An 11,213-nucleotide genomic window follows, 5' to 3' on the forward strand; every position below is an offset into this window, starting at 1 on the left:
ACAAATGCTGTATTATTGATGTATTGTGTGCATCATGAAAGTAATGTCCATTATGTTTTATTTTTGAACAGACATTTCGAGAATGGCGGAGAAGAACGTGGAATTCATGAAAGAATTCATAGAGGCCTACAGAGACCAGACTTCTCTATGGAACAGCAAGTCAAGAGAATACTCAAATAGGCAAAAGAAAGCTGCCGCTCTGGAGGAGTTGGTGAAGGTCTGCCTCCCTTTTTACCCGACGGCAAATGTAGAATGGGTGCGACAAAGGATTGCCAACATGAGGACAGTCTTCAAAAAGGAGCTGAACAAGGTAGAGGCATCCAAGAAATCAGGGGCCGGTACGGACCAGGTTTATGTGCCCAGGCTTTGGTATTACAGCCTGCTGGCATTTACAGTGGACCAGGAGCTGCCGAGGGACTCCATCAACAGTCATAGCTATACTCCAGGCCAGGCTTCCCCATCTGAGAACCCTGAACCTGCTGAGGAAACCTTCTCTGGCACAGTAAGTACACCGATTTTACCCATACTTGAAATATTTATTGAAAATTATGTATTATGTGTACCTGCTTTCTCTAGTGTGTACCTGCCTTGTATTGGTCTTCCCTGGTATGTACCTGCCTTTCCTGGTATGTGTATCTGCAGAAGGCAGGTACACACCACGGAAGGCAGATACACACCAGGGAAGGCAGGTACATACCAGGGAAGACCAGTACATATCAGGGATTTGTACCTGCCTTCCCTGGTGTTTACCTGCCTTCCCTGATATGTACTGGTCTTTCCTGGTATGTACCTGCCTTCCCTGGTGTGTACCTGCAGAAGGCAGATACACACCAGGGAAGGCAGGTACATACCAGGGAAGACCAGTACATATCAGGGATTTGTACCTGCCTTCCCTGGTGTTTACCTGCCTTCCCTGATATGTACTGGTCTTTCCTGGTATGTACCTGCCTTCCCTGGTGTGTACCTGCAGAAGGCAGATACACACCAGGGAAGGCAGGTACATACCAGGGAAGACCAGTACATATCAGGGATTTGTACCTGCCTTCCCTGGTGTTTACCTGCCTTCCCTGATATGTACTGGTTTTTAATGGTATGTACCTGCCTTCCCTGGTGTGTACCTGCAGAAGGCAGATACATATCAGGGAAGGCAGGTACATACCAGGGAAGACCAGTACATATCAGGGAAGGCAGGTACATACCAGGGAAGACCAGTACATATCAGGGATGTGTACCTGCCTTCCCTGGTGTGTACCTGCCTTCCCTGGTGTGTACCTGCCTTCCCTGATATGTACTGGTCTTCCCTGATATGTACCTGCTTTCCTTGGTATGTACAAGTATGCCAAATGTATTTTCAACCCCTTGCCTAGCTCTTGACAGGCGGTAGTAGAAAATTCTAAAGAGGTTTTACAAAACAAATTAGTGATTTTGTTGTTACATTTTATTTTACAGCCTTCTCTATTTGCGGAAGAGGAGTCTCCACCCACACTGGATGAGCCCTCACATCTGCCTTCACCCCTCCTCTGCTCTACCCCTAGACCCACAACCACCACCACCACTCAGCAAGCCACGCAGCAACCTGAAGCTGCATCAAGGAGAGGCCGTAAAAGGCCAAGGCAGGCCACAGAGTCATTGGAGGTCATAAGCCGCCAGATTCTGGATTCTGCCAATCGAGTGATGGTAATAAACGACGATGAGCAGGACAATGTGGGGCGCAACATTGCAAATAAACTGCGCAAACTGGATCTGGAAACAAGGACTGAAACAGAGCGCCTGATCAACGACGCCCTGTACCGGGCCCATATTGGCATTGTGAACAGACAATCCAGGATAACAAATGAACCCCCTATGCCACTACAACCGATCAACCCTGCCCCAGTACCGCACCACCACCACCAAATTTACCATCCTGCTGATTATCCCCACTATCCCCAGTACAATCATTCTGAGCAACCATGGCAGCACAATCAAACCATGGGAAACCATGGGAACACCAGCTCCCTCCCAAGCAGTGATGGATAGCGACAGTCCCCTCCATTACCAGCCACTTTAATTTAATTTGATTTGCTTTATATAGTTTTTTTTTTAAATATATTTATTATAAAGTTTTTATTGTTCTGTTTCAAGGTTTGCCAAGGTTTTAATAAAAGATTTTACTTTAAAAATATTATTTGGTGTTCGTGTCTAAAATCCAGCAGGGTGTCTAGGGACAGACATACGCGTGGTAAGCAAGTCAGCCGGCTGGGTGTCTGCAGCAGTGAGGAGGTGCCGGCCGTCACAGTGAGATCACCCTGCTCCACAATCACAGTGACAGCAGTGTGTGCAGAGGGGGTGCAGCAAGGGGGAAGCTTGCTCCTGTAACATGCAGAGTGGAGGAGGGCGGCAGCGGGAGCCCAAGCTTCTCCTGCCCTTGCAGTTCCGGCCTCTCCATCCTCTGGCTCACACAAGGGGCTGGGAAACATGCAGAGAAGGGAGGGGGCAGACTGGGGGACATACAGTGAATGGTGTCAGGGTGGGGAACATACAGTGAAGAAGGGTCAGGCTGAGGGACATACAGTGAATGGAGGCAGTGATGGACATTCAGAGAAGGGGGGAGGGGCAGGCTGTGGGACATAGTGAATGGGAGTCATACAGTGAATGGGGGCAGATTGGGGGACATACAGTCAAGGAGGGTCAGGCTTCTATATCCATGCCTCTTTCCTGCCCATATGTGCCTCTGATACTTCCTCCTCCTCTGTGTCCCTGCTCTCCATGCCATATTTACCTCTGCCACCATCCAATTTTACACTTTGGGGTACTATGGTGGGTGGCATATAGTGTAAAAGGTCCACTATATAGGGCGGGGTACAGTGGCACTTATGTGTCAAATGTGTAATGTGCATTACGGTGTGTTATATAGTATGTAACTGGCATTATGGTAGTATGTAATGGCCATCATTTGCGACCTTATGTGTCATTGGCATTATGGAATGTTCAATGGCCATTACGGTGTGTGGTATAATGTTAGGCCATGCCAACTTTTTGCCACCCAAGAGCCCCGAGTACAATAAATTGTGTGTGTGTGTGTGTGTGGGGGGGGGGGGGGGGGGGGGAGGATATGCCCTGTGCACATGCACTGTGGCACCTAGCTACCCCACTGAGCAGTCTGGGGGGACATACAGAGAAAGATGGTCAGGTAGGGGAATATACAGTGGAGGAGGCAGAGTGGGGGACATACAGTGAATGGTGGCACAGTGGGTGATCAAAATAGTGTCAGGCTGAATGGTCGGCCCCCACAGATTTTTACCTCACCAAAACTGGCCCTTGTTGCAAACCCATCATAGGCAGCACCCACCCACCATCTCCCCACCTGCACCCATCAAACGCTGCACCCCCACACCCCACTACAACTATACGCCACAAGCGTCTGCAAAATGACTAGGCTGCAGACGCATCCTTCGGTTTGCCTGCCGCCCGTGGAACAGGTCATCCTGTGGAACTACAAGTGACAGGATGACCTGTCACCTTGTAGCGCTGTGCTAGTGCTGCAAACCCATCATGGGCAGCACCCACCCACCATCTCCCCACCTGCACCTATCAAACGCTGCACCCATCAAACGCTGCACCCCCACACCCCACTACAACTATACGCCACAAGCGTCTGCAAAATGACTAGGCTGCAGACGCATCCTTCGGTTTGCCAGCCGCCTGTGGAACAGGTCATCCTGTGGAACTACAAGTGACAGGATGACCTGTCACCTTGTAGCGCTGTGCTAGTGCTGCAAACCCATCATGGGCAGCACCCACCCACCATCTCCCCACCTGCACCCATCAAACGCTGCACCCCCACACCCCACTACAACTATACGCCACAAGCGTCTGCAAAATGATGCCCGTGTAATTTGGACTGTGGAACTACAAGTGACAGGATGAAGTCCACCCCAAAAAATGTTATACTGGTTTCCCTACTACAAGTAGCACAATGACCTTGCACTGCGCTGCGCTATGCTGCTGCTTGCGATACCATCAGACACCTCGGTTTTGTGTCATACGTGTGCTATGTGTCAGCTGACAGGTGTATGTAACCTTTTTAATTAATCCTTTAATGGTATACATATTGTAAAGTCCTGGCACTGCTTCACAAACAACAAACAAACATCACGAGTTTCTTCCCGCCAAAATTCAGTCAGATACGCGCTACCAATGCATCTTTTAAAATAACAAATCACAGATTGTGGTGCAATTTAAAATGTCCAATTACACCATAGCAATGTTGAAGGTGGAGCTATAGGGGGAGACTATAAAAAGTAATGTCCCTCCCTTGCTTCGGCGCCGTTAACCGGAGATTGCTGCCTGGCTGCTAGTTTGGGTTGGCTTCTTGGTTGGTTGGCTTATTGGCTGCTTGCTATTGGCAAAGAGCTTTGGATTACAATCACCGGAGGATCTTTTGGCTGACGCGGAGGAGTATACTGAGGACTCTGGGAAGGAGATTTTTCCACGCGGAGGAGGAGATTCATCTCACCAGAATCTGTGGAATTTCTTTTCTTTTATGTGAGTGTTCTACTCCCTGTCTCTCTATATTCCTCTCCACCCATAGACACTGTGCTGTATTTACTTCCCCTCTGCCCCACTTCACCTTTTATATACATCTAAACTGTCTCTGGGACCCACCTCCGTACCCCCACCCCTCCACTTGGCTTGCTCCAAACAGCTCCCTATTCTCCGTGACCCGCCGTATATGCGCATCACCCCCTACTTTATCAAACTATTCCATGCATTACAGGGTTTTCTGTGCTAAAATGGAGAGTGATAAACAGCCAGCCAATCAGCTCCTGCCTGACATTTTTCAAACACAGTCTGTGACATGGCAGGTAGGAGCTGATTGTTTATCACTCTCCACTTTATCACTTTTGAAGGTAGTCAGTTTGCTGTATTTGTCCCTAGTCACCCTGCCGGCTGCTATAGAGATGCGGTAAGCGACTGGACTACCCAGTCAGTTTGCGGTATCTGTCCCTAGTCACCCTGCCGGCTGCTATAGAAATGCGGTAAGCGACTGGACTACCCAGTCAGTTTGCTGTATCTGTCCCTAGTCACCCTGCCGGCTGCTATAGAGATGCGGTAAGCGACTGGACTACCCAGTCAGTTTGCTGTATCTGTCCCTAGTCATATGTGGCACTCAATATGTATATGAATATAGTGGATTGCTGAAGCTGTTGCAGGGCATGCTGAGACCTGTAGTTCCACAACAGCTGTAGGGCCATGAGTTTGACACAGCTTGTCAATTATGCTGGCTGTGTCAGATTGTGTTGGCATATTTGATATCTGGCACTGTGTTGGCTTATTTGTTCTCTTTCACTGTGGGGGCATATGTGGCACTCAATATGTCGGGAACTATACGTACCAGCATGCCCTGCCTCAGATTTGCTATAGTGGATTGCTGAAGCTGTTGCAGGGCATGCTGAGACCTGTAGTTCCACAACAGCTGTAGGGCCATGAGTTTGACACAGCTTGTCAATTATGCTGGCTGTGTCAGATTGTGTTGGCATATTTGATATCTGGCACTGTGTTGGCTTATTTGTTCTCTTTCACTGTGGGGGCATATGTGGCACTCAATATGTCGGGAACTATACGTACCAGCATGCCCTGCCTCAGATTTGCTATAGTGGATTGCTGAAGCTGTTGCAGGGCATGCTGAGACCTGTAGTTCCACAACAGCTGTAGGGCCATGAGTTTGACACAGCTTGTCAATTATGCTGGCTGTGTCAGATTGTGTTGGCATATTTGATATCTGGCACTGTGTTGGCTTATTTGTTCTCTTTCACTGTGGGGGCATATGTGGCACTCAATATGTCGGGAACTATACGTACCAGCATGCCCTGCCTCAGATTTGCTATAGTGGATTGCTGAAGCTGTTGCAGGGCATGCTGAGACCTGTAGTTCCACAACAGCTGTGGCACTCAATATGTCGGGAACTATACGTACCAGCATGCCCTGCCTCAGATTTGCTATAGTGGATTGCTGAAGCTGTTGCAGGGCATGCTGAGACCTGTAGTTCCACAACAGCTGTAGGGCCATGAGTTTGACACAGCTTGTCAATTATGCTGGCTGTGTCAGATTGTGTTGGCATATTTGATATCTGGCACTGTGTTGGCTTATTTGTTCTCTTTCACTGTGGGGGCATATGTGGCACTCAATATGTCGGGAACTATACGTACCAGCATGCCCTGCCTCAGATTTGCTATAGTGGATTGCTGAAGCTGTTGCAGGGCATGCTGAGACCTGTAGTTCCACAACAGCTGTGGCACTCAATATGTCGGGAACTATACGTACCAGCATGCCCTGCCTCAGATTTGCTATAGTGGATTGCTGAAGCTGTTGCAGGGCATGCTGAGACCTGTAGTTCCACAACAGCTGTGGCACTCAATATGTCGGGAACTATACGTACCAGCATGCCCTGCCTCAGATTTGCTATAGTGGATTGCTGAAGCTGTTGCAGGGCATGCTGAGACCTGTAGTTCCACAACAGCTGTAGGGCCATGAGTTTGACACAGCTTGTCAATTATGCTGGCTGTGACATTCTGTGTCAGATTGTGTTGGCATATTTGATATCTGGCACTGTGTTGGCTTATTTGTTACACATTTTTTTATTTTATTGTATTTAACAATTTGCATTTCTATATGCAGTTATCATTTTTAGAAATGTCCCAGGAGGAAAGGAGGCTTCAGATCACCTTGGAGGAAGAGGAGCCATTTCAAACGACTGAAGATTTGGTTTTACCAATGGCTCAAGAAGAAAGAGGTATGCTTTCTCTCTCTTCACAGGAAGAACAGCAGCAACAGGTTGGAGAACAAACATCACAGACTGAACAAGAACCACAGGAAGAACAGCAGCAACAGGAACAAACATCACAGACTGAACATGAAGCAGACTCAGGAGATGTCACCCAGAGAGGACCGAACTTCACTGACGAGGAGATGGACACCCTCATCACTCAGGTAATACATAACAATGTACAGCTTTTTGGTCGACAGACAAAGATGCCAAAATCCAGATTCAAGAGCACGACGTGGGAAGAAATTGCACAAGCAGTCAGCTTGCAGGGGAATTGCCAGCGAATCAAAGACAGCTGCAAGAAGAGGTTACGTGACTGCAGAAGAGTCGTCCGTGAGAAGCTGCAGTCTGGGGAAACTCTGCAGAAGAATTGGGAGAAGAAGATCGCAGAGTACTTCTCGCTCGTCCCAGAAGAAAGGCCTGGAACAAGTGCACAAGGTACATTAAATTAAACCATAAAAGTGTGGCTATAACTAAAAGCTTTTAATAAATTTAACAACAATGAGAAATCCAGTAACTGTAACATCCATTTTGGTCAAGGTGCAACGAAGGATTCCGCCGGGAAAGAAAAGACACCGAAGAAAAGCACGCCGCGGAAGAAGGCCAAAACATCACACACAGGTTAGTACTTTCCTTGATACTTTACATTGAACTAACAATTTAATTTGGCAACTGATTGATGAGGGTTTACCTTGTGTTGTCATAAGCATCACCACAGGATCCAACAGAAGAGTCAATGGCACCGAAGAAAAGCACGCCGCGGAAGAAGGCCAAAACATCACACACAGGTTAGTACTTTCCTTGATACTTTACATTGATTTAACAATTTAATTTGGCAACTGATTGATGAGGGTTTACCTTGTTTTGTCATAAGCATCACCACAGGATCCAACAGAAGAGTCAATGGCACCAAAGGAAACCACGACGCTGAGGAAGTCACAAACATCACACACAGGTTAGTACTTTCCTTGATACTTTACATTGAACTAACAATTTAATTTGGCAACTGATTGATGAGGGTTTACCTTGTTTTGTCATAAGCATCACCACAGGATCCAACAGAAGAGTCAATGGCACCAAAGGAAACCACGACGCTGAGGAAGTCACAAACATCACGCACAGGTTAGGAATGTCATTACTGTTAAATTTTGGAATTTCAAAACAAATCAGTAAATAACATTAGGTAATGGTTGAATATTGCAGCTTCTGTGGAAAAGGTCAGGAGAAGGGTTTCATTTGGAGGATTTGACAAAGAAACCAGAGGACCAACAGTTGGCATGGCTGGTAAGGCATAGTGGCCCAAAAATTAGACTTTTTCTGTATACATTATATTAGAAACTTTTTTAAATTGTTATTTCGGTTAGAAATACAATGGGTAAATCTGTTGGTTGTTTTTAAAAAAGCATTTCACATAAAATACAAACATTATTTTGCATTACAGGTTCACACCAAACTGCTATTCAAGAGAGTTTGAGGAACTTGGAGCAAAGAAGAGCTGAAGATGCTGCAAGGAATGACAGCCGTTTTGAGAGGATGGAACAGAGCATGGACGAGTTGAAGACAGCCATCAGTCAACAAACGGAGGCAATGGTAACAATTGGTCGTTACCACGACCAACTTCTGGCCTCACATTTGTCTGTGGTGGGACAATGCCAGGCAATTCACCAGAAGATTGATGAAATCGCCAACACACAAAATCAACACACTGCAGGACAGTCAAATCTGCATCAAATCACTACACAGCTGACTGAATCACAGTCCAATCTTTGTGTGCAATCCCAACAGATGCAACAAACTCTACAGAGCATGCTTCTGTGGCAGCAGCAGTGCAATGCCAATACCACCATGATCTGTACAAGCCTTCAGCTGCTGACAGAAGAAAGGAGAAGATCTTCAGCCACACACGTTCAGGAACTCCAAAGTTCACAATCGACACAACTGGTTGATCCTGAATGGTATGCTCGACAAGTGGAGGCTGAAAGGGCATACCAGAGAAGAATTCAAATTGAAACAAGCCACCATCAAAGTCTAGATCAAATGCAGCAGACGACAACCACACCAGAGCAGCATCCAAGACTACATGAGAACGATCATTGGGAAAGAGCCCTCCAACAGGAGCGGCAAAACATAGAAGAGGAGGATCAGCGTAAACAAGCACAGGCAAAGGCTGAGCGTGCAAGAGCACAGGAGGCTGAGGTTGCCAGAGCCAAGGAGGCTGAGCGGACCAGAGCAGAAGAGGCAAAGCGGGCCAGAGCAGAGCATGAACATTACCTGAGAATGCAACAAGAAATGTGGGACCATGCAGTGAGGGAGCAGCAGGAGATAGACCGAAGAAAGAAAGAGGCATCCACTGGCCAACAGGAGATGCAGATAGAGGTAGCCCAAAGAGAGGAGTCATCCATTGGGCAACAGAAGACGCAGGAGGAGGTAGCCCAAAGAGAGGAGTCATCCATTGGGCAACAGAAGACGCAGGAGGAGGTAGCCCAAAGAGAGGAGTCATCCATGGGACAACAGGAGACGCAGGCGACCATCTGCCTGTTCGAGATGTGGCAGGCAGCACAGCAGAATAAGCAGGATCCCAAAAGAAAAAGAAAGAAGGACAAACAGAGGACAGAGCTTAAGTGAAAGGTCAATATTTCTTTTTTATATATGTTGCCTAATACTTGTGCAGTTTACTGTTTCAAATATTTTTCTATGTACTTAGCTAGGTGTTGTACCCTAGGGGCAGATGCACAGACTAGGAAGGGAAAGAGCATATCACAGTATGGGGGAATAATAACTCACCGTTTCTTACAGGAATTCACATCAAGGCTCCGCACCTCTGCCACACTGAAGAATTTGTCAATCAGCAACGGGATCCAGTCTGCAAAGAGGACAGGCTGGCACACAGCTTTCCAGTGATGCTGCAGAGGTAATGCTTTCCTCCCAAGCTAGGTGTTGTACCCCAGTGAATTAGGGGCAGATGCACAGACTAGGAAGGGAAAGAGCATATCACAGTATGGGGGAATAATAACTCACCGTTTCTTACAGGAATTCACATCAAGGCTCCGCACCTCTGCCACACTGAAGAATTTGTCAATCAGCAACGGGATCCAGTCTGCAAAGAGGACAGGCTGGCACACAGCTTTCCAGTGATGCTGCAGAGGTAATGCTTTCCTCCCAAGCTAGGTGTTGTACCCCAGTGAATTAGGGGCAGATGCACAGACTAGGAAGGGAAAGAGCATATCACAGTATGGGGGAATAATAACTCACCGTTTCTTACAGGAATTCACATCAAGGCTCCGCACCTCTGCCACACTGAAGAATTTGTCAATCAGCAACGGGATCCAGTCTGCAAAGAGGACAGGCTGGCACACAGCTTTCCAGTGATGCTGCAGAGGTAATGCTTTCCTCCCAAGCTAGGTGTTGTACCCCAGTGAATTAGGGGCAGATGCACAGACTAGGAAGGGAAAGAGCATATCACAGTATGGGGGAATAATAACTCACCGTTTCTTACAGGAATTCACATCAAGGCTCCGCACCTCTGCCACACTGAAGAATTTGTCAATCAGCAACGGGATCCAGTCTGCAAAGAGGACAGGCTGGCACACAGCTTTCCAGTGATGCTGCAGAGGTAATGCTTTCCTCCCAAGCTAGGTGTTGTACCCCAGTGAATTAGGGGCAGATGCACAGACTAGGAAGGGAAAGAGCATATCACAGTATGGGGGAATAATAACTCACCGTTTCTTACAGGAATTCACATCAAGGCTCCGCACCTCTGCCACACTGAAGAATTTGTCAATCAGCAACGGGATCCAGTCTGCAAAGAGGACAGGCTGGCACACAGCTTTCCAGTGATGCTGCAGAGGTAATGCTTTCCTCCCAAGCTAGGTGTTGTACCCCAGTGAATTAGGGGCAGATGCACAGAAGACAAGGCACACACCAAAAGAGGGTTGGTTGGAAAATGTCAGCTAGGGAAAGGCCATAAGGAGAGAATAGATGCAAGACACAGTAAAGGCAATAAGTAAATGATCTATTTTTTGGGGTGTTGCAGCATCTGTGAAGACAAGGCCATCCAGGAGGAAGAGGACACTTCGGCACAGAAGCGTGCAAGGGTCCAGCCTGGGACGAGAAGACCATCTGGAGGCTGGCATAGCGCTCTCAAGGGTGCTGCACTCGGTAAGTTTCTTCAAGCAGCACACACCAAAAGAGGGTTGGTTGGAAAATGTCAGCTAGGGAAAGGCCATAAGGAGAGAATAGATGCAAGACACAGTAAAGGCAATAAGTAAATGATCTATTTTTTGGGGTGTTGCAGCATCTGTGAAGACAAGGCCATCCAGGAGGAAGAGGACACTTCGGCACAGAAGCGTGCAAGGGTCCAGCCTGGGACGAGAAGACCATCTGGAGGCTGGCATAGCGCTCTCAA

At 47.6% G+C, this 11,213-nt stretch overlaps 1 protein-coding gene across 1 annotated transcript; it reads left to right on the top strand.

The window, feature by feature from the left end:
• Positions 1-1,393: 1,393 nt before the first annotated feature.
• On the top strand, positions 1,394-10,698 carry LOC146007724 (uncharacterized). The gene is made up of 9 exons (XM_083146297.1): positions 1,394-1,677; positions 6,661-7,246; positions 7,349-7,429; positions 7,516-7,596; positions 7,683-7,763; positions 7,850-7,930; positions 8,012-8,092; positions 8,250-9,436; positions 9,605-10,698. Exons 1-8 carry the CDS (start codon positions 1,675-1,677, stop codon positions 9,431-9,433), a joined length of 2,178 nt encoding a protein of 725 aa, XP_083002423.1. The 5' UTR covers positions 1,394-1,674; the 3' UTR covers positions 9,434-9,436; positions 9,605-10,698.
• The last annotated feature ends 515 nt before the right edge of the window (positions 10,699-11,213 follow it).

This window comes from Crinia signifera, chromosome 6 (genome assembly GCF_055691185.1).
Source record: "Crinia signifera chromosome 6, ASM5569118v1, whole genome shotgun sequence".
NCBI classification, from domain to species: Eukaryota; Metazoa; Chordata; class Amphibia; order Anura; family Myobatrachidae; genus Crinia; species Crinia signifera.

Coding starts and splice junctions, on each gene's coding strand:
- LOC146007724 (XM_083146297.1), top strand. Junction 7,247..7,348: donor GCCTGGAACAAGTGCACAAG/GTACATTAAATT, acceptor ATTTTGGTCAAG/GTGCAACGAAGGATTCCGCC. Junction 7,597..7,682: donor GGCCAAAACATCACACACAG/GTTAGTACTTTC, acceptor TTTTGTCATAAG/CATCACCACAGGATCCAACA.